The sequence below is a fragment of the Neolamprologus brichardi genome, chromosome 2 (genome assembly GCF_056152115.1).
Source record: "Neolamprologus brichardi isolate AB-2024 chromosome 2, ASM5615211v1, whole genome shotgun sequence".
In the NCBI taxonomy this organism is placed as follows: domain Eukaryota; kingdom Metazoa; phylum Chordata; class Actinopteri; order Cichliformes; family Cichlidae; genus Neolamprologus; species Neolamprologus brichardi.
Window position 1 is genome coordinate 19,793,939 of NC_142105.1, and position 23,837 is coordinate 19,817,775.

General features: G+C 43.7%; 1 protein-coding gene and 1 pseudogene across 2 annotated transcripts in view; both read right to left on the reverse strand.

Annotated features, from left to right (window-relative positions):
- Positions 1–23,837, reverse strand: part of tenm1 (teneurin transmembrane protein 1) — a 191,752-nt gene that overhangs the window by 79,859 nt on the left and 88,056 nt on the right. For both annotated transcript variants that reach the window (XM_006781765.3, XM_087848169.1), the window contains exons 6-10: positions 22,647–22,820; positions 10,927–11,129; positions 8,963–9,170; positions 4,786–4,887; positions 2,069–2,263 (exon numbers count right to left, since the gene is read on the reverse strand). In XM_006781765.3, coding sequence (XP_006781828.2) covers positions 2,069–2,263; positions 4,786–4,887; positions 8,963–9,170; positions 10,927–11,129; positions 22,647–22,820 — 882 coding nt within the window. The remainder of the gene's footprint in view (positions 1–2,068; positions 2,264–4,785; positions 4,888–8,962; positions 9,171–10,926; positions 11,130–22,646; positions 22,821–23,837) is intronic.
- LOC148106119 (uncharacterized) lies at positions 14,097–17,897 on the reverse strand (annotated as a pseudogene).

The following is a 23,837-nucleotide window of genomic DNA, read 5'->3' on the forward strand; positions in this document are numbered from 1 at the left end:
GTGTCACGGTGGTCCATGCTATGCTGTGTTACTGTGTGTAATTACAGCCCTGAGCACCGAGCCAAAGCTCAGCACAGTTCGGCTAAACTCGGCTCAGCTCAGCTCCGCCGCTCAAGGTCAAACACGTGATTCAGTCTCTGCAGGCCGAGACAGAGAAGGCAGCAGCGGAGGTCTTTAGGACAGCTGTGCCATCGGTGTTTCTGTCAGGTGTAACGTCATAATTGTTTTCAAATATTGCAGCTTTGTTTGTTTTTTGGTAATTTATTGGATGGTTTTACAATGAAGGGGATGTGGCAAACGCCCAAGGCTTGTTTTACTCCACAGCTGCAAGCTGCCTTAACTACCTGAGACTCGAATCAATTGTACTGTCATTGTTTTTTACTTCCTTTGCTTACAGGTCTTTTTCCTGCTATGCCGAGAATGCCATTTGTTGCTTCCAGGAAAGCCTAATTGATAACGAAGGTTTAGTGACCGTTTTTTCCTGCTTAAGTCAGTCCGAATAGATGTTCGTACCCTCTCCATGAAACACGTGCACAGGCCAAATTCTTTCTTGCCACTCTGCATATATTATACACAGAATAACAATGATGCTAAACTGACATTTGCATGCTGAGTATCTTCAATCTGTTTACTGCCACACCCCCCATTTCTCTTTATGAGAAAAACACATTTAGCCTGGAGGTGTGATGATTGTTTCAAAAGAGAAAAAAAGAAGGAGAAAAAGAAAAAGCAAGGCCTGAGCAGTCTGTCCTGAAAGATGTCTGTATGACAAGGACCATCGGACCTGTCTGCTGCTACAGTTCTTCTTGAATGTGGGTTTATTATGTGAAACATTAAAAAGTGAAATGTGATCACGATTCTATAATGTTTGAAACTTGTTTTGTCTTCTGGTTTGAAAAGTGAAAAGGTCACTTATTAAAATATATTATGTCAAAACAGCTAAAGCTTTAGTCTACATGTCTGCAATTTTCCTTATTAACATAAATATTATTAGTAGAGCAGTAGTTGTAGCATTAGTAAAGGTGTTTACGTCTCCATCAGCTTTTGTTCAGACTGTCTCTTTGTGAATGAGACACTCTCAGTCAGTATTTGAATGTCTAAGACATTATTTACTTTGCTAGTGTCACAAATAGTTACTGTTGAACAACATTTCTTTTTTCTTGGTCTTTCCGAGCTGCATGAACGTGTTTTGAAGTTCTAAAGCTAGAATTCTCATCGTGCTTTACAGTTTGATCTCTCATTAACATTGTTGACATTTGCTTACATTTCACAAGATTCTTACTTTGGTTTGTTGAAAAAAAAGGAAAAGAAAGGATAAAAGAAGAATAAGTATTTTTCAATGTGATTTTCCCAACTGGGAAAAAATGTTCAGAAGATGAAGATGGAAACAAAATAGTCACTAATTCACGGTTCAGGTCTGACTTCAGGTTACAAAAATGTTGATTTTTAAAAGATGTGAGCCATTTATAAAATTATTATATTGTGCTAAATCACAACAACTGTCACCTCAAGGTGTTTTATAGTGAAAGTTAAGGACCCTGTAATTATATAGAGTAAGCCCCAACAATCTGATGACCTGCTACGAGCAAGCTCGGTGACAGTGAGAAGAAAAACTCATAACAGGAAGAACCAGTGAGGGGCATCCTTCTGCTGCAGCCCGATGAGGTCAGGGCAGGGCACGCAACAAAATTAAGTTCACTATCATGTTTCTAACTTTGTCTGCTTGCCATGTGGTGCAGCAGGTAAAAAACAGCTGGCTGCTCCAGCTGCAGTGTGGGCGAGGACAAAGGCTGTATGAAGTTCATCCGGGAAAGGAAATTTGCAATTTGGGGATGTAAAAGTGAAAACTGATGAGGGTAAAATGCTCTGCAGAGACTCTCATGGTCCGTCAGTCTGTGGGATCCCTTTAGTATCACACAAAGTCATTTGATCCTTGCTCAATATAAAAATATTGATTAGGGTGGTGTTAAATTCAATTCTTGCTTTTAATAAAAAGAGCAAAGTCATTTGTGTGCAAGCGGGGCCCTTTCTTCTTCTTCTTTTTAGCAGTGTAAACAACAGTTCTTACCTTGTTCACAATTAACACCCTTGTAGGCCGGACTGCATATGCAGATGCCCTGGATGCAGGTGCCGTGGTTGGAGCAGGTGGGATCGATGCACTGACCTTCCTCCACGTTGCACTCTGCCCCCTTCCACCCTTCCAGGCACACGCACCTTCCTTTCTCATACATGCCGTTACCACTGCACAACACGGGGCATGAATCTGCAACAGGACAAACACAGATTACACTCACATATTCTGTAGTACACCTATGCACAAACACACACAGTGCTGCAGTATATTAGCTGGAAGACCGCGGTAACCTACCGTGAGTGGGGCTACGCTCTCTTATCTCAGTAGTGCGCAGATTCAGCAAATCCTCAAGCAGCCTCTGTCTCCCTGTCTTTTCCTCTCTCTCCCTCACGCACACACACACACCTGTACACACGCACACACTCCAGCTTATCCCTCACGCTGTTTCAATTTACTCAAGCACCACCTGAGCCTGGCTACCACGGCAACCCAGGAATTGTAGAAAATCCTCCCAACGTCACCTCAGTCATTCTGAACGGGCCGTGAAAACAATCGTGAAAACGAAGATTAGGAAAGAGAGCATTAGGGATTTAAAGAATGAGGCAGCGCTATCTCCATGCAGAGATGGAGAGCTGTGTGGCTAATGTAATGACAGGTAGAATAGAAGTCAGCGAGTGTCACGCGTCACGCTCGCAGTCAGAGCTCGGGAAGTTCAAATGCATTAAAAAGATGATCCATAGCCATTGCCTTTTTTTCTCTTGAATAATTTGCAATGAGGGCCTTGTGTGTCCCGTGTTTGTTTGATCCGTTGTAAAATCGAACGCTCTGTGCCACACGGTAATAAAATCACACTTCACATTTTACGGCTCGTGCTAAAACTTGCTGTCTAACTTTTTCGAGCGGAGGATATTACAGCACGAGCAAATGAGCAAAGACGGCAGGAGCGTATGAATAAATGATGAGCGTAAATAAATCATAGGAAGTGATATCATATCACCTGTTTCGACACAATGAGACAGATTCAACTACAATAATTTTTACAAAGACTGACTCTCGGGGAGAATGCAGAAGAGGGAGAGAGAGGGAGAGGAAATAGAGCGTATGTCCGTGGAGATGCAGAGGGAGGGAGGTAGAGCAAACGGGAGCAAACAAGATCCGGTCAGTAATGAAGACTAGCCAAAAGAGTTCAGCTGCTGATGTCTTCACCAACTTGATACGATGTACGACTTCATGCAGACATTTCGCAGTTTATCAGAAATTAAGGGTGGTGCTCACTGAGCTACGGGAAGGTGTTTATTGAGAAACAACGTAGGAAGAAATGTGGAGGTTTAGAGCAAATCTGTGCAAACCGGAGCCTGTTCACTCCCCATCTACCCTATTGTACTCTAATTCACCCAGTAGCCACTGACAAGGTAGCTCTTACTGAAGTAACTAAAACAATTATTTACTTTACTCCTGCTTCAAAAAGAAAAAAGCGTTGAAATATATTATACTAGTATTAATTATTAATTATACATCAGAATAAAAGCATTCTGCCACTGGAAGCTTTTTTCAGACGGCACTGCATCGTGGATCAAAAACTAACTGTACTTTTCTGTATTCATAATTACATAAACTTGACAAGCTGTCCAACACCACTGGCTGAAATGAAACCCCCCATGAAGGGTCAGATACAGCTCTCAGGCTCTATGTCCTGGTCTTTGCTGAATTCTTTTTCTATTACTTAAAGACAAGACTTTCAGATGTTGTTCATCTGATATGTTCTTTGGTCTGACACTTCTTTTTCTGTGCTTTTTTGAGGAAAATTGTCCAGTTTACAGTTTACAAACCGCACCATGTCAAGCCTCCAGCTAATAAATCCCCGGGAATCACCTTGTTGGTGCAAAAATGGCGTTTTTTCCCTGTCACATTGTGTTATCTTTGGCATTTTTAGAGATCCAACTACAGAAAATGAACCAAATCGTGTGTTTTTGCTAATAACAAACAGACAGATATTGTGTCTTCTGTGGAGACACAACACTGGTTCATCCCTTGAGTTCGGGGGCTGTTTTATGCTTGAATGACTTGTCGGTCATTGTTAAGTAGCTTAACAAAATGGTCAGGTACAAGGACAGGACTGAAAATGAATGAAAAAGCAGCCGATGTCTAAAAACTATTAAAAACCTTCAGAAAGTCTTCCCCCTTAAAAGCAAAATATACAGAAATAATATAATAATATAAAATCTACAGAAGACTTTTACACAAATGTGTGGTTGTTGGCCATAAAATCACAGAAAACTCCACAGACTGGAAACAGCATTGTTTAGTAAGATATCACACACTCATATGTGAAGACAGCATGAGAACAGCAAAAGCCCATTTTGTGCTTGGAAAAACCCTGCATATGTGTGTATTCATCCGCATGATGAAATAGTACTGTGCAAAAATGTCAGGACTTGCAAAGTTTGCAAAGCAAAAATGACTTTGTAGCTGTTTTGGGACATCACTAAATCTTTATACATATATATATATATATATATATATATATATATATATATAAATGAATTACACATTTGTGACAACATTTAGAAACATTTTCAGCAGAAGTGAACAGGCTCAGGGCTACAAAAAGTCCCTCTAGACCGTGTTGGGAGGCTGGAAAATATGAAAGACGCATTTCTTTTAAACTTGTTCTTTTACTGAAATTAGACAGACAGACAGATATTTCTTACCTTTGGCACAGTCAGGACCCAAGAATCCAGCAAAGCAGTGGCAGTGTCCAGCGACACACTCTCCATTTCCGTTACAGTCTGTGGAGCAGCCGTCCATTGAGTCTGCATACCCACACACACAAACAAACACACACATCAGAACATAAAAGCCAGAAAATAATACAAGAACTTGAAAATATTCTGCATGTAACGCCATAAGCTGACATGGCTCACTGTTATTGAATGAAAGATCTGATAAGCAATGGATGGCTCCCCAGACACAGGGGCTATATTAGATTAGTCTGATCCAGCTGCTATCACTCTCTGGGGAACGGCCAAGCACTCACTTACACTCAGTAGCACTAAGCACATTATACTGCATTACAGGTTGGAAACACGCGGTACGCAAATTTACAAACATCAAGGCTTAATCAACAAACTGTTTACACGGGCCGCATTTTGGAACGAGACTGGAACAACATAAAATCTGACATTGTGAGTGCACGAGTAAGTGGAGAATATACAATCGCGCGTCGCTACAGTAGATGCACTCTGGGCATCGCAAAAGATCAATGTGATGCTTGTTTCTACTAGAGCATTGTCTCATCTGGATGTGTGCGTTTCATCCTATCCCTCTGTAGGCTATGTGCATTTCATCGTAATCCTCAATCAGACTTCAAAAGGAAGAACTTCTTTTTTACTCTTCTCCCTTTTTCTCTTATTGATACGTCCATCATGTCAGAGCTCATTCTCCGGGCCCGAGCAGATAGGGGAGATAAAAACGGTGTGCGCTTTCATGATTTTAGAGCATTACAGGAGCCTCGCTCTCAGCTCTGCTCAAGACACAAGTTTCTGGTGAAGAAGAATCAGCAGCTGGCAGAGCTGGGGATTTGAACCATGCTGCCGGTTGTCTCGTGGCAGGCGAGCTCCATCTAAGCTAGATAAAGTAATTAAAATGAGTGTCGAGGATGTCATCCTTTATTTGACCCTGCGCCGTCCTGCTCGCTCTCCTCTGAACGGGGATCGACTCCAGAGTCAAACCGCTGCAGTCCCCTGGCTCGCTCTGCTCAGGGAGCATGGATGACAAATCCTTCAGTGGCACGGCTCACACACACACGCACACACACGCTTACAAACACATGCACACAAAGTTATTATGTGACACCCTCCTTGAGGCGCGTGTGACACATGCTAATGAGACAGGCCCTGCCAGTAGCCGGCAGCGCAGCGTTATCCTCCACAGCAGCGCATCACTTCAGAAACCAAAGTCATTTTCACCTCCATCACCTGTCATCGTCACACTGATGGAGAGAAGGAGTGGCAATCATCTTCTCTCCCACACAGTCGGGAGAAATCACAAATGTTTCTCTTTCTCACGCTCTAGGGAAGAAGGAAAAAAGCCTCCTATGCACAAATTCCAATATTGACTGTGGCACCTGACACATGTAATGAACAAAAACTCATCTGCAAGGTCACCGAGTTGCTTTTGAATCGGGCGCAGGCGAGCGATCCGTCAGATCTCTCACAAGGCGGCAGGGTTGCAGCAGTGATATAAGCTCTGTATCTTTTCAGGTCAATGTCTCAAACATAAAACTCTCCGGGCAATTAAGAGGTAATGCATAAGAAAGCCATGCCTCTATTTGTTACAGCGTGTATGTGTGTGAGTGTGCACGTGTGCGGGCATTCGTGAGACGCCCACTCTCTTCTTTCCACTGACTAAACCCTGGCCAGTTAGAAATCACTCATGCCATAAGTTATTGAAGTTAAATGCTATTATAAAATGGGTGCTTCCAGCCAAGTGATCTGATTGGTCAAATAAGCATTCCAATTGTACTTTATGAGCCCGTAAAGATTCAGCCATGCTTTATGACCCTTGGGCTTTATGAATTTATGAAAAAAAAAAAAGATGAAATGGCTGCTCAGCTAACTAGAAGTATCCAGCCTCTAGCCAACCACCAGTTTTGTTTATCCTCTTTTTTATTAAAAGTTATGAAGGAAACTTTCCCAGATTTTTTTTCCTTTTTCTTATGGCCATTGTTTTAAAGAGGTAATATTCAAGCACACGTGTGATGGCAGGTGAATAAGCAATTATGTATAATTAACAGCCCTGCAGGGAGCAGCACTCTCTCCCTAAGCAGATTTAAAAAGAAGACGGTGCTGGCAAAGTGGCCTACATGTAAACGTCGGTATCAGCGGAACAGGAAAAAAGGAGCTTTATCCGCATCTGCCGGCATTTTTTAAAGCAGAGAATATGTTTGAAAATGCAATCTGACTCTCATAATGGCATCTATTTTGAAATCAGCGTGTACCTTTTCAGTCTTTTTTTTATGTCATCCATTTATATACCATAGAATCACCACGATACTGTACGCACACATCGACATGCATTACAGTATCTATATCAGAATTTATGCAGACAATTTTTAGCTGCAAGCAAGTACGATATGACTGTGTTCTGCTTTTGCACGTGTGTGTGTGTGAGATGGCCCGTGAAAGGATGACAGAACAAAATATCTTCCGAACAACAAAGGTCAGTTATCCGCTGACAACACGTGTGATTTTAAACGATCTAACCCAACTGGATTCTTTCTTCTTTTCATCTTTTGTTTCCCCCCCAAGATAATGACTACTGTGAACATCCATGACAGGGTTTTCTCTCTCTCAGGTAGCCTCATGCCTCATTACTCTTGCAATCATGTTTTACATCCCAAAGCAACAAGCAATTTTTTTTTTCAAAAACCGCAATCAGCCCCATTTCAGGTATTGTCCTATCATCTTTGTGCTCATATTTTTACTTCTTGTCATACTCCACACTCTATTGATTTCATCTTACTTTATTTATTTATTTTCACGGTCGCTTTTCGCTTATTTATTCTCTCTCGTTTCTTCGATGTATCCAGTTACTACTGGCTGCGGAAAAGCTCAGTTTCCCGACAGAGATCATCTCAATTCTCCCTCCTCTCCTCATCATTAAGGTTCAACTCTCGGGCTACACTATATTGTGTCCCTTATTAGGATTTACCGCACACTGGCTGGGCGGCTTTCATCTTCTGCCTCTGAAAGAATGCGGTGTCCCGCCGTAACTTCTTTCAGATGTGTAAATAGGCAGCAAAATGATCTTTGACCTCAATCCATTAATATTATTTTTGCCTTTCAAGCTGTATCGCTCGATTAATTGTTTTGAACAACCTCGGCAAACTAAAGGCCGGTAGACTAAGGCCATCTGTTGTTCCTCTGTTTGTTTTTGATTATTAAAGAGAAACAACAAAAATTCTTCCTGGTTCCTGTTTAGCACGAAATATGTGACTGGGGAAAAAACAGAAAGTCTGGCCTATTCCAGACTTTACAGACAGCACACGTGTCAACAAATGTTTGACAGCTCTGAAATAAAATCTGTGTTTAGCTGTCGCACGCTGTCAGTCATTGTAAAAAAGACTCTGTCAATATGACGATGAAAGATGTCTTCAGTACAATGTTTTGCCTCTGTGGAGCTGTTTACTGATTGGCTTGCAACTTGGGTTTTGAAGGGGTTGTTGATACATATTTAGCCTAAAAGCATCACGTCAGCTGCGCATAATGTTCCTGATCATTTCCTGAATAATAGGAAAACCTCGTCATAAGAGACGCGCGAGGAAAAACATCCCAAAATATAGACTTTTTTTTCATGGAGGGTCGCTCACGATATGCGTGTGAGTGTATTAACATGGAAATTACCAAGTTGCTCCATGGCATTACTGTGCTACTACATTTCCCAACACTTTTTTTTTTTTGGTTATTTCAACACTGTATTCTCTTAAGGACTACTGGGCAAAGTGGGAGTGAAGAAACTGCCCTGGTAATTATCCACTTGTCTATATTCAGCCACATACTCTTGCATTATTCACATCCTTCAATTTACACTGCCATCCGTGTGTGTCATAGCAATGAGCTGCAGTTAGCAAGCCCTGTCATTACTACAGGAGCTGTCCTCCCCTTTCTAACGGCTGTCTCTGCCATGCCAAACTCACTCGCATAATAGGAAAAGTTCCCTTCAAATGTCAATGAGTTTCACACCACTCTTGACCATGTCCTTACGTGTCTGCATATCCGCAGATAAAAAGGAAGACAGAACGAGAGAGTGAAGCAGCCCTGAGACGTTATCAGAGGAACACATGTAAAGCAAGACAAATACAGAAGAAAAAAAGCTAATCCTCCTCACCTATGGGAGTGCTGTGGAGTAACACCTGCTCCAGGTTGCGGCCGTCGTTGTAGAGAGCCAGGTGCCAGGTGCCGGGGTCCATGTACTCGATGAAGCCTGTTTCTTGGAGGCCGCTCAGTAGCAGGCCTTTGGGAGCTTTGGCAGCTGAGACGGGATCAGTCAAGGACCTGGGCAGGGCCTTCCCATCCAGCAGTTTTACAAAGTCAAACTGAATACAACACAACCAGGAAACAGCATTATCAACCAGTCTGAAGGAAACAACAGCAACAAAAACAACATGGGAATTTGCAAAAGCTACATAAAGGCAACAGAAATGAGCGAGGCAAACCTTGTGCAGTGGCGTGTGGCTGTTGTTGGGCTAGCTGCGTGAATGCTATTAGAAAACTGGGTGGATACAAGAAATTGGGGACTAGAATTCATGATGCGCATATCAAATGTGAATCCAGAGGCCAAAGGAAAGGAGGGATGCTTTTTTTCCGCCGCATCTCCCTTTTCTACCAGACGTGTTCCACAGCAGCTGGCTCAAAAACTTGACATGCTGCTAATAGCACGGGCACACTTTACCACCCAGGTTTTCAGTGGAGCAGACTATTATTTCATCTGTCTTAACCTTTTCGTGCTTCTTTCTCTCCCTCTTTAACTTTCCCCCACCACTCTCATCACCCCTCTCTCCCTCCCCTCCTATCCATCCTCAAACCTCCTTGAACTAGCAAGCACTCGCTGAGTCTTATTTCCCCTGAGGGCTGTGTGTCACACTAGTGTCAAAAACAGCTAATTAGACCTCTTCATGCAGGCGAGAGCAGGGGCGCACTGATGTTCAAAAGCAGATGACTCAGTGTGTGTTGTATTTTTGTCTGTATCTGTGCGTCTTGAATGGCACAATGCTGTTCTACACTTCACACGATACGAGACGCTAACATCAGCGTTTTCTTCACGAAAAACCGAGCACGTCCGCACTTTTTAGGGAGCCCGTGCGCCGTTTTAGAAAGACATGTGTCCATGTGGGGACAATTGCTTTGTCCTCATGTTTTGTTTGTTTTCTTAGCTGGAAAATTAGCATCATATTCAGTATGAGAAAAACACACACGAGTCTAGAGAAGAAAAAAACATCAGTTTTTCATCAACAACTCTAACACTGTGTTTCAATACAGCTGAACTCACAATTTAATTGATCTGATTTACATTTTTTTCTCTTTGTGTTGTCAGAACAAGTTTAAAGCAGTGATTTTTTTTGGTTCATGGTTCATGAATGCTACCTGTTAAACAGGCAGATAGCAAATTCATTCTCTGCTGCAGTCAGTTATCGATTTAACTGTTTTTGTTTGTTCTAACACATTTGCCTCACAAAACATGAATAAAAGCAGTTTATGGACATCTGTCTCCACACAAATCTGCGTTTGTACTGAAAAGAACAAAATGCAACTTCCACCTCTTTTAGGACAAGAAATCCAGAGACATCAAAATGGAGACAAAGTAACAGCAAATCAAAAAAACAAAAAAACAAAAACCTATTCCAGCTGTCAGATTGGATGAAAATGTGCTTGCTGTAATGCTCTGTCTGGCTGAATGAGCACACTGACAAAGTTTGAGATTGGAAAGAACAAAGATGTTGGTAAATAAAGAGATGTGGAGGAAATGCACAAAAAAGACAGCCAGTGTATCACAATAGAGGTTTTTAAAAAGACTTTCAAACTAAAATAATTTCTCATGATTAAATATAAAAAAGCATTGTGTGTCGTGTGTGTCTAGAGCATCCTGGAGTATCAGGAGTTCTGGATCAAAGAATATAATGTAATCGTGTTCAAATAAGTGCTTAACACTCCCCACCGCTGAATATCACCTCAGTGTAGATGCAAGGACAAAGTGGAGAGAAATAGGTGCATTAGCGTGGATGGGATCTGTAGCAGCTGAAGCAAACATGCCCATCTGGTGAACAGCACGCTACGACATGGGGCCTTCTTTACCTGAGTGTGTGTAGGCGGTATGTTCCTGCGCCCATAGACCCCCAGCAGTGCGTTGTGTGAAAGAGAAAGATTGAACTTGATGTAGGTCGGATGGTGCACAGTTATATGAAACCTCCAAAAAAGTCCCGGCGGGATTGCCTGGCTCTGCTGAGTCCCGATGTCGACCTCGCCACGGTCGATGGCCCGGCCTCGCACCCACTTTTCTGTAGGCAAAAAAATAAATTTAAAAAAATCAGACAGGTGAGGCCGCTAAAGACACACGCTGCAGATTTATCAAAGCGGACAGGCTGTCGTATTCAGTATCAGAGGGAGCAATTAATAACCAACCTGATGTCCTCAAACATCAGCGTGATCAGCCGCTGCACTAATGAAGTGAGACTGAATAGATGTCAGGAATGACTGAGCGGTGGTGAAAATCCTGCTTTTCAAGAGACCATGCTTTGGCAGGCCTTTGGATAGGCTCTGCATAAAGATGAACTGCTTTAAAAAGGAAGTGTTTTGTCTGAGAGCTGTCTACTGGGGCTTTGTCGTGTGCTATATTAGCATCTTCTAACAAGAAAGAAAGTCTGTGTGTGTGTGTGTGTTAGTGTGAAAGGAGAGAGAGAACGAGAGAGAGCGAAGGATGAGAAAAAGTGAGGAGGGCACATGCACGCATTCACAAACAGCGTCACACAGATAGTGTCTTGAGTGAGAGTGTGTCTTTGTCTGTGAAGAGAATAGTCTTTCCAACAGTCCCCTGGCCATCAGCTCCTCTTCTCTCCATAAGCCTTTATCAACCACCAGGCCCGAGTCTTTTGTGTTGGGGAGCAGGCAAGGCTCTCCAGCCCTCTTTGTGTCAGCCTTTATGTAGAGATATATCTCTGCTTCTAAACTAAGATGGAGGAAATATGGTGACAGAGGGGAGCCAGCCGATCGTTACGGCCACAAAGGCAGAAGAACAGTTAGGGGCAGATTCATGGACGAGCCGGCTCGCTCTCAATCCATAATGCCTGCTGCTTTACCACTCCATTATGGCGACACCATACATGCCCGCAGGCCAGCTGACATATATCACACGAACTGTCAGAGCGAGGGAGGCGGAGAGTGCAGGAATGTGAGGTACTCATCTTGCTATGCTAGCAGAAGCTAAAGCGATGGGAATATTTATTAGTCCGTTGGTCATTCCAGCTCTCTACTGCAGATCTCAGTAACTACAGCTGTTAAGTTTTACACAGATATTCATGATGATCGGAGAAAAATTCTGGGTCTGATGATTGTTTTGTCTTTCCAGCTTGCCACGCCATGAAGCTGACATTTGTGGTTTTGCTTGAAATGTCACATCGACTTTTCTTCTCTAGTCTCGTCACCAGGTCAGATCGCCTTGGGTTAATCAGCAAACATGCTACCCTGCTCCAACTACACAGCAGGATATCTGCACACAAATGTTAGACAAAAGGTGCATCCATCCATCCATCCATCTCCTACTAAGGGTCATCAAAGACAACAAGTTTGCAGGATGTTGAAAATGCCTAAGCAATGCATTTCTTGCTCAAGGCACTGCATGCATCTCTAGTATAGCTGTGGCACCTGCAGACTGGGAGATTTCAGCAATGTCAAGCCAACATAGATCAAATAAACTTAGGTACGACATCAAGTTGTGTTATGCGGACCGCACAATTGATGAAATTTACAGAATCTTAGGCCACAATGAACAGTCATAATTCCCCAGCTGTTTCTTTCCATGCTTGACGGAGTCATAATAAGAGCTGCAGACACATCACACAAATGTGGTTTCTGCCGCCACGACTCAGTTAGATTTTCTTCATTGCTGGAATTCCAAACACTTCATTTTCTACGTTTTACCTCCATTCATTCCATTTCTTTTGGTGTTTTTTTTTTTCTCCTTTACAATTTGTGCCAGTGTGCCAGTGTCAAAGTTGATCAATGTGTGATTATCTAATACTGGATTCCTATCTGGTTGGTTAGTGGACGTGACGATGCCAACACTTTGGCAGGCCATCTGTAGCAGCGAGATTGTGGAAAGGGTCAGCTTTGAACCTTAACGCGAGACAAATATCTTAGAGCCAAGACTAAAAGACATTCGCAGCTCACTCGTCAAATCACACACAGTGAATACTTGAATTTCAGTGAATTTTAAAAATTGTGCAAATGAATGCCAAAAGATCATACATCATCTTTTTCTACCCTTCTATCTCATTTAGGCAACACTTGAAAAGAAATAATAAAGTGATTAATTCGGTAACGCGCTTAACTAGTGCGACGAGAGGGAAAAAAAGGGACAAAACGATGAGATTGGGACGAGAACAAAAACAGTTGAAAAAGATTTTTGAATGAAAGTAAAAGCAAAAAAAAACACAACAACCCACACACACACACTCACAGACAGGTGTCTGTATGAGGCATAATTTGTTCTCGCATTAAAATCTCTACCAAACCGAACAAAAGCAGCTTGGCCGAACTAAAGTATGCATTCATGCATTCCTACCGAGTCTACCTCAGCAGTCTATTCCTTTTAATGCTAATCCTCACTTCTGCGCCTCGCCACAAAAATATAAAGGCCAGCAGAGGGATGGATGTCCCGAGGAAAGCAGCCTTTTATTCAGCACTAGATGAATAGGACATGAATAGGGCATGGCAGTTGGCGGAACACTGGCAGGCAGACAGGCGCACAAGCAGGCTGACTGGCAGGCTGGCGGGCAGATGAGCAGGACTGACGCTAATTACTGTACAGTGCTTCTCCAAGTGTGATGCAACAAGGGGACAGAAAGCGGCACTCAGGTCAGCCACAAGGAAGGGTGGTAGGGAGATGGGGGAAGCGGGGGAGATGTAAAAGGGAGGGAGGGGGAGCACATATGAGAGGACCATGCTCATTGAGGAGTTGGCTGTGTCGAGTTACAACTGCTGATGCAAGAAAGAAGAAAAACCCTCCTTGCATCTCTCTCTCTCCCTCCCTCCTTCTCTCTCCGTCTGTCTCAGCACGTAGAGAATAATACTGCAGCTCCAGTAAAATCAGGGGAGAGGATCGAGGCATTTTTGGGAGTCCCACAGAAACCAGACGGCTCACATGGTGACCGGGGGCTCCTAGAGCCACTCAGATTACTTCTGTCAATCAATGTGTTCCAGCTGTGTGTCTCAGCACAAAACCTGAGCCCACTCTTTGAAAAGATCTTTCAAAACAGCAAATCTGTGTTTATTCCTATCTGGCAGACATAAAGAATACAAGCTTAAACAAGATGATATGCAAACTGGGAGGCAAAAATTCCTTCGCACCTTGCTATCTCGTGGCTTTAATAAGAGAAAAGCAGCTTGAAATTCACACTTGCTATCAGCGGCTTGGAATAAGAGTAAAAATACAACAGCATCGCATAAGCCTCCTTTTATCATTAGTTGGCAGGGGAAGAAAAAAAATTGGAATATTTGAAAATGTTGAGCCTGTTTAAAGGGCAGATAAAAGCATTGCATTGCTCATTCATGTCTACCATCAACATGGCCTTGATGGGAATGATGAATTGGTAGTGGGTCAGTCTGATATAACCAACATAGGGAGCATTATAATAATGATGATGCTGCCTCAGCCAATTATACTGGTTGTACACATAGTGCTCCTAATGCCCCCACTGACACTAGTCGCACGCAATATGCAAACACATGTACACACTGCGATATTTTCTGCTAAATTAGCCCTTGAAAATGTTCCCAGGCCGCAGGACATCTGGATCAGGACGGCTTTACAATTGAACTCTTAACCTCTCCCATTTCTAATGACTCGCTAACACCTCCACATTGTCCTCCTTCACCCCCGTCTTTGCAAAACACGTGCTTCCAAAAGTTAGTGTGAGTTTGCCTGCCCATCCATCTGAATGTGCTGTGTGTCTCTGAGTGTGGGTGTGTGGGTGCACCAGGCCAATGAAGGAACGGAACTACATTAGGACTTGGGACACAAGGTCTAATTAATTTCTCTTGCCTACGGGTTATTCAGGTAAAACAATTACACCTGTAATCTATTTTCAAAGGAACTAAACTGTCTTTGCAATTAATTTTATTATCCCTCAGATTCTAATGAAGCAGAGAACAGACTAAAAAGTGCAGCCAGGGTCTTGGTGACGGGACACGTCTGAGGGGACTGGAACTGTGTGTGTGTGTGTGCGCACGTCAATACTGACGCATAGGTCTGTGTCTGAATCTCACACATATTGGTGCAGACAACATTAATAGCGTTCCAAATGCAAGAGAGATTGAGTTTGCCGCAGGATGAATAAAAATATCACAATGGGCAAGGTCTCTATAATTACTTGGATTCAATTAAGGGCCTTTTGAGCAGGTGGCTTAATAAGTTTTCAGCCGCCTCTCTCCACTGTGCAGCCTAATGAGTGTCAGTCAGAGTCAGGAGAAGATAATGCTCTTGGCCTTAGGCCCTTCCATTACTCTCTCTTCCTCACCTTCTACCATCAAACCCCAGGCTACGTGTGTGACAGACACATCTGGCCCTTAGCAAACGCATTCATTGCACGACACATGCATTGTTACACATGTAATATGTGTTGTGTCAATTAGAAGGTGGATAAAGTACCTACAGATTATTTTTCTTCAAGCTTTACCTGTGTAGTCTGGGTGCAGGTCTAGAGGCTTAACTACTGTGATGCATTTTGAAAATTACTTGTAAGTATCTTAAATTACCCCTCTTGGATATTTATGTCCAAAAAAGTAGAACACAAGGTCGATGCAACTTTGTGTAACAAAACAGGCTTCCTTCTCTGTAGTACTTTGGTACATCTCTTTGTCATTTTTATGAAATATTTGTATCTAATATGTTTTCCAAAATTTTAAAAACTACTAATAAAGATATGTGAAGAGATATTTTTACCTGCTTAATAAAAATATATATTTCCTTAACAAATGTGCTTATGCTTATGTGCTATGCTATTAGATTGTTAATGCTGATGCATATGTAAATAGTGTTTGAATGTAGGAACAAATCAAGGCAAGGCTACTTTAACTGCTTTTTTAAAATTGTATCTTCCCAGTTTTTCCTGAGCAGAGGAACTCGAAGGTTTGTTCCAACAAAAGCCAAAGAAAAAAAGAAACAAAACTCCAGCACTGTGCTCAAAAGATCTATTTTTAAACCAGTTTTGTTGTTAGGGATTTAACTGACAAGCATAATCAAAATGTGGTCAGAAACAACAGGAAAATACTCATGTTTCTGTCAACTAAGGTACAAGACTCATTCACTTCAGTGAAAGCAGACTCATCATGTTTGTGTGAGGAGCCGTTCCCCAAAGGCACATTCTGAGTCAGGAATATGATATTGTTGGTTGGTTTAACAATTCACTGTGGCATGTGGCATGTAATGTAATTTTAATCTGTAAGGAAGCTGCTAATTAAACGCTGTGGCGGGGCGTGGTCTGCGGTGCCGTGCAGGGAGGGCGGACGCACCTGCATCCTTAATCCCCGTGTTTTTAGACTCAGGGTTTGTGGTGTGTTGTGGTGAGATGTCAATAAAGATGGCTCTGAATGACACTCCGTGGTCCCGCCGTGCCTTATTCTCGCCACATTGGTGCCGAAACCCAGGAGGCGGCACAGCAGGTCCTTATCAGAGCCAGGGAGTGGAGGAGCTGGCCCAGAGGGTGGCCGAAATGGCGGCCGCCCAGCGGGAGCAGGCGGCGGAGGTGCGTCACCAGCAGGAAGAGCTGCAGGACCAGTCCGAGCGCCACCTGCAAAGGATTGGGGAGCTGGCGGCGCTGCTCTGGGCTTGGGCGCCACCCCCACAGGTGTGTCCCGAGGACAGTGAAGCGGTGGAGGAGACGCGTGAGGCACCTCAGCAGCCAGAGGTGGCAGACGAGGCGCGCAGGGATCTGCGCCTGCCGGAGGAGGGGTAACAGCCGGGTGAAGGGCTGCTCCCGCCGGGAGCGGTAGATGAGCTGCTCCAACCGGAGGCGGCAGATGAGGTGCGCGAGGGTCTGCGCCGGCTGGAGGAAGAGGAGCCGCGCGAGGGGCTGCTCGAGCCGGGAGTGGCGGCGGAGGGAGTAGTAGTGACGGAGGAGTCGCGCGATGGGCTGCTCCAGCGGGGAGCGACGGCGGTGACGGAGGGGCCGTGCAAGGAGCTGGAGGTCCCCGTGCCAGGGGAGCCTGCTCGATTGGAACCGGCGAGCGAGGCGTGCGCCACGCTTGAGATCGCCGTGCTTGCCAGACCGGCCTCACCACCACCAGAGGCCAGTACATGCCACACCTCTGGCCAGCCACCTGTGAGCTGGGGCTCACGACTGGGCCGGCCGCACCGGGTGCACCTGCCACGCGTCCGACTTCCGAACCAGCTTGGCCTGCGCCGCTGGATTCGCGCGCGGCCACCTGAACTCGCACCTCGCCATCGCTTGGCCGGGGCCTGGGGACGCCAGCTGTCCGGGCTGATTCCCTCTCCCACTCGCGGTGGGGGAGTAGGTTCGGCCGGATGGCTCCCCGGCCTCAATCGGGCGATGGGGGTATGTGGCGGGGCGTGGTCTGCGGTGCCGTGCAGGTGCGTCCGCCCTCCCTGCACGGCATCCTTAATCACGCCCGCCTAGTTAAAAACACGGGGACTCAGGGTTTGTGGTGTGTTGTGGTGAGATGTCAATAAAGATGGCTCTGAATGACACTCCGTGGTCCCGCCGTGTCTTATTCTCGCCACAAACACATTAATAACTGCATTAACAGGACTGTGCAAAAGTCTCAAGCCACCCCTAATTTCTTTATATTTTGCTGGGATGGTGGGAAATAGGTGCATACATACAGAGATTGCTTAATTCATAATAAACTCTCTTAGGCAGCTGTCTTGTTATTTCTTTAAGCAGTCTTAAATAATGTTTAAGTCTGAGCTCTGGGGAGGCCAATCCATGACTGATTGTGTTTTCTAACCAGGTATGCTTTTGCTGCATTGGCAGTGTTTTTGGCGTCACACTGAAAAATAAAACTTTCCACTGTACCGCATGCTGTATCATGGCGACAGTACTTTTCGACATTCATAATTTCATCAATTTTTAAATATCCCCAACACCACTGGCTAAAAAACAGCCCCAAACCATGACACAGCCTCCACCACATGACATCTGACCTCCTCCATACTGATGATTATTTAAACTAAAACTACTCTGGATTCATGACTCCATCAGACCTGTTGGCACTGATTCAGTCCAGTTCCTGTGTAATTTGGCATACTTCTCTCCCTGTTTCTCATCCTGAAGAAAGGCTTCTTGACAGCCACCCTTCTACTGAGACCATTTCTGATGAGGCTTTAGTGAACAGTAGTATTAACTGAAGTGCCAGATCTCTCGGGTCCTGTATTAGGTCTTTGCTGGATTTTTTCTATTTCTTAAGGACATCGATTTCACATACCGTTCATCTGCTACAGATGTTTTTTTTACACTATCATTTCTTTTATTCGTTTGTCCTCCAGTTGCCAAGTTTCCTCATTTTTAAGGGCACACTGCACACTATTGTATGCCAAACTTTTTTATTCTGTCAGTTTTCATAGAAAAATAAGGAAATGTGTTGTTTTTGCAACAGGCTGCCAGTAACAAAGTAGCTTAACAAACAAAACTGAACTGAAAATAAGTAAAAAAGCAGCCAATGTCCAAAGAAAAGCTTTAAAAAGACCTTCAGAAAGCATGGAGAACTATTCTTCTAGACGCCTTGAGCAATAGCAAACAAAAATTTAAAAATCAAAATATAATGACTTGATGGGTGGCTCAATACTTTTGTACAGTGCACCAGTATCAAATGGAAACAGTTGAATAAAGTTCTTGTTTGACCACCTTTTGACCAGCTTTGAGTTTATTTTATTGTTTATTTTACAATTGATGTCAGAGCCTGTGGCACATACTACTCAAATGTCAAAAGTTCCTGCTCTTGACAAAACGTGACATGTACACTGTAAACACAGGCTGTAGTTTGAAATTACGTTTCATTTCCTCCGATATTTCTGGATGAGATGTTTTGAATGCCGGCCGCCTAACAGACAGACATGCCGCTGCTGTTAGGCTTTCTCAACTTGAGGCGCTCAAGCAGGGGGTTCACTAAGTGATCCATACTCTCTCTGCGTGTGTGTCTGTGTGAACGCAGGCGTGTGCGCATGTGTTACATCCTGAGACTGTATCCCAGCGTGAGAAAATCAATGAGACCAGTGTAACAGGGACCAGTCCATAAGCATTTGCACACACCCGCACGCGCTCACCTCTGCGCCACACACATTCGCTCTGCTCGCACCTGCGCGCAACATCAACACACTTTCTTACTCTTGTGCACACATGCGGACTGCTCGGCCTCACTCCCTTCCACTCTATCTGCACGCAGTCTAGAATATTGATGTGCTCTTTAAGAGCCCTTCTCTCTGTCTCTGTCACATTTCATCCATCTGCACACAATTTTCCAACCACACCATCAGGCAGAGTGAAAACAATTCGGCACTAACTCAGGAGTTTATACAATCATCACATAGGCTCAGATGGCATTCCACAAGCTCCACATTTCATCATCTCCACATTATAATGAGGCAACGCGCCGCTCTACTGTATGTCACTTTGTATCATTTCATATCGTTAATACATCCGACGTTGCACATTGAGTGAAATATTACTCTCAAACTCTGATGTACTTCATTAAGGAAGGGATTCCACCGACAAAAAAAATCTGTTCTGGGCACATCTGCTTTCATGTACGGCAGAAGAGTTTCCATTAATGTGTGTGTGTGTGTGTGTGTGTGTGTGTGTGTGAGATGGCCATCTCTAAATGCCCTTACCCTCGCTTGTTTGATATAAAAACAGAGAAGAGATAAGGGAAAGGCGGTGTGTTTGTGAGCACACATTCATGCATGCACATCAGCGCGAGGTTGGGTATCATGGGGCGAGTGGCAATTACTGTAATACTAATTAGAGAAGCTTTTATGTGTGGTCGGCTTAGAGGGGCTGCTGGTGATCTCTGGAAACTGCAGGAGAGATAGCGTGAAGAATATAAAACAGCACGCGCGGCTTGACGAGACGCTAGCCATACGCGCATGACACAACATGTCAATTAGCATCAAACACAGTGGCGCGGGCCGCCTCATAAGGTGGATTAGAAGTCTTGCGGCTCCGGATTCTGATTTCAGAGTGGAGCCAACAAATCATCTTTATGGCATTGAAGTTGACAGAAAAACAACAACACTAAAAATACATGAACGACAATACAAGAAGATTACTACCTTCCAATCATTCCGCCAAGCTCGTTTCATCTCTCCCTACTGTGTCATCAGTTTATATCAAAACAAGCAGAAACTGATGACTATCCTCCAATCAGCCGCCTCAGCTATCTCCATGCTCCCACTGTTACTTGTGTTTCTTGTGTTTATAGCAGTGCGTTAGGCTAAGACAATTTATTCCGAATTTAAAAAACTGAACATTTTGCATCTTGTTGTTCTTTGGGTTTCTTTTTTTTTGGTGGTTTGCAGACAAGTCGTGAAAGCTTCTTCTAAGACGTTTAAGGAATTTGCTACTTTAATGACAGCAATTCTTTTTTAGCTTCGTCGTGTATCCGTCCCTTGCCCCCTTATCTCTCTCTATCCTTTCCATTCCTTCCCTCGCCATCGTTCGCGGTGTAATCTAGGGGATTGTGTGGTCTCTTGGTGTGAGAGGTGATGGGTGCAGCAGGATGAGCGTGATAATCTGCCACACTGGATTACAGCCTAATCTCTAATCTCCCTGGCCCTCCTCTGCCTGGGGACCACCTCCACCGTGCCAATTTTATTAATCTGAGCCCCCTGCATCAACAGCTTAGCTTTGCCCATTTTGATTTCCCAGCTTTCACGGCGCATATAAAGCAATAAGAGCTGAAACAATAGATTGTTGTGACGCAACACTCAGAAGTGAATTCCACGACCCCTGCGTGCTCTATTGGAGGATTTAGATACTGATGAGAGCGTTAATCCTCCGAATGTGAGGATTCATCAAGAATAGTTGCTTCAGGGATGTCCCAGGTTGCCTAAATTGCAGCGAGTTGCAGTTTTGCTTCGCGCGTTCTCTGTGTAAGTGCTGAACGTGGGCTCCGACAGCCTCCGATGTAATATCCATCAGAATCACACCAACCATGAAGGTTGCTCTGTCCTGTCTGACTTCATGACCTGAGACACTCACAATTAATGTCCCATATCGTGGGGTTAAACTGGTGTTAGTAATTCCTCTGGCTAGTTGGGAGAAGGCAGAGTGGAGAAAAGCAATTCCAGTCACGTAGCAGGAAAAAGAAAACACGATTAACCAGTTTCCTAGCCTTTCTAAAAAATGAGTAATCAGAGTCAGGCTTATCTCTGGACTAATGTCTCTCTATTGTATTGTATCATTAGTTGTGGGAAGAGTGTTATTTACGAAGCCAGGGAGTTAATGCACTAGAAGCTGATTGAAATTTGTAGACCTGTACCTGAAGATCTGAATATAAGCGGATGTGTTTGGTGCATCTTCAGTTTTCACTCTTCAGCAACTCTTTGTGCTTGTTTTAGCCTCTGCAGCAACACAACACGACAGGCTTAATCTTTGGCTTATGTGTATGGTGTTTGTAAAAATGTGATTAAAACATTACATGTCATTGTTCTATATGTTTAGTTTGCAGAAGTTAATGGATCCTAAATTGAAGTCTCAGCTGTGGTTCACAGCATCATTAAAGAGAAACAACTAGAATCCTCTTAAGCTATGGTGCACAATTTGCCATGGTCCAAAAGTAACCGGGACACTAAGTGGGCAGATGTGTCTCATTTTTTTGATCAATAATTCATGCCTAAAAGAGTCACCATGTGGCTGAAAGTTGACTGAAAGTTGCCATTTATGCAGAGGTGATAATATGAGGAGTAGAGTGGAGCCATGCAAATGAAGGACATAATACCAGGACTCACACAAAAGCACAAATCTATCAGAGCACTATCACAGGTACCATCAAAACCAACAGCTGGCCTCCTTCCAGAAAACCAGGTGCACCCAGCAAAAGTAAAAATTGGCAAACAGCATGAAGAAGAAAAACTCATTTATGTCTCTGCAGCCCGTCAAGAGCGCTCTCCAGGATTTAGGCAAAGATTCAACAGTTATCCAAAGACAACTTCATGTCCATAATTTTTTAACACATTCCTCTCCTGTCTCAAAATTTGGCATGTACATTACTCATAATCCATTTGATGAGTCGGGTGTGTTACACCTGTAAAGGCTTGTAGCCTTGAGCTGACAACCTAAAGCAAAGATGAGGAGCTCTCTGCAAAAGTCTGCAGAACTTTGAAGCTACAACGCAGACAGTTTTTAAAAACATTGTTAAAATGAAAAGTCCCAGCTGACTAACATCGCAGTCTGGTTAAAGACTGACATGAAGGTAAGTCTAGAGCAACTCTGAAGGGGTGGTTTTCCATGGAAACCTGAAATATGAAGGCCCTGAAAATAATTCCGATTTGTCAAAATACGCCCTTATTGGGCATGCTTAATGAAATAGTCAAAAATGCTTTCCTTGCCTTTTTGCTTGCAAAAATGTCGATAGAATGAAAAAGAAAACAGCCAGGCACAGATAAAGAAAAATGAAGTGAAGCACTCGAAGTCATCACTTATGTTTTTAGTCAATACATTTAATACAAATTTTTCAAGCTGCTGTATTACATTTGTTTTGTTGTTACTAACGGGCAGATCCTGTCAGTGGCTGAGTGCAGAACATCTGTTATTACAGTGTACACTGTGTGCGTGTCAGCTCACCTCTGTCACCACTGTGTGTGTTTTCAGGGTTGAGCGTGTCCAGCAGGTGGACGGAGCTTGTCGGTCTGGTTTTGCTGCGGTCCTCTTGTTGATGGTCTGCTGAGCTCAAGCCATTCTCATACAGCTGGCTCTCACCGTGACGCAGATGCCAGGTCAAACCTAACAGGTGGACCGCTACACACACACACACGCACACAGATTGGCAGCCAAGGGTAAAGAAAAGAAAACAGACAGAGGAGATCATTATTCAAAACATGCAAGAGGGGTGTGTCTGAATCCTTTTTTTAATGCCCATCTTAGAGCACTCACTCTCTTTATGTGCTTATTAGTGTCCAGCAAAGCAAAGGACAATTAGAAAACACGCAAGGAAGACAAACTGTCACGCACACATGCGTGCATGCCTGCGCACATGGCACATGTGCACACCAACACAGAACGAGGCAGTGGTGGGCAATTAAGGCAGATCTTGTGAGTCTGAGCCCAGGGCTAGTATTAAAGCGCTAACACAGGCTTTTATGCATGACTAATGATGCTTTGAAAGCTGCTGCCGATTCACAATCCATATGGGCCTTTTAAACAACAAAGGGTATGAGAGAGGATACTGGATTCCCCCCTCCCACTCATAAAATTGTTTACTAGGACGGGAAACCAACATGCTGTTAAATAAAAACAACTAACACACGCCCATTAAGGAAATAAATTAGTTTTTTGCGAGTGTTGTCAGTAAAGTGTTGAGTAAAACATTCAGCTGTGTTCTGACCAATCACAAGGTTCCATTCATTCAGGCTTATACTTGAGCAGTGTTTTAATTTAGGTTTTTTTTATTTCTTTAAAAGAATCTAAAAAGGTGATGTCCCTTTGCTGATAGGAAGAACAAAGCAAATGAAATAAATCATTGCAGTTTTTTTTCTCCCCTCCTCTGACACATTTGGAACATCAAACAAAAGCAAAGACTTAAATCAAAAAGTTACTATGTGCTGGTGGCAGTCAGAGGATGGCTGCTGCATGCAGATCAAGGTAGGGAACTTCTAAGGACTTCAAACATCTTCACTGTCTGTCCTCTGTCTGCTGATTGCCGACACCCAGAAAAAGCACTTGACACGAGCTTGATAACGCTCGCGTAAAATGGCTGCTTAGAAAAACAAATCCACAATTATACGGCGCAACCAACACAATCACACAGGTACGGCG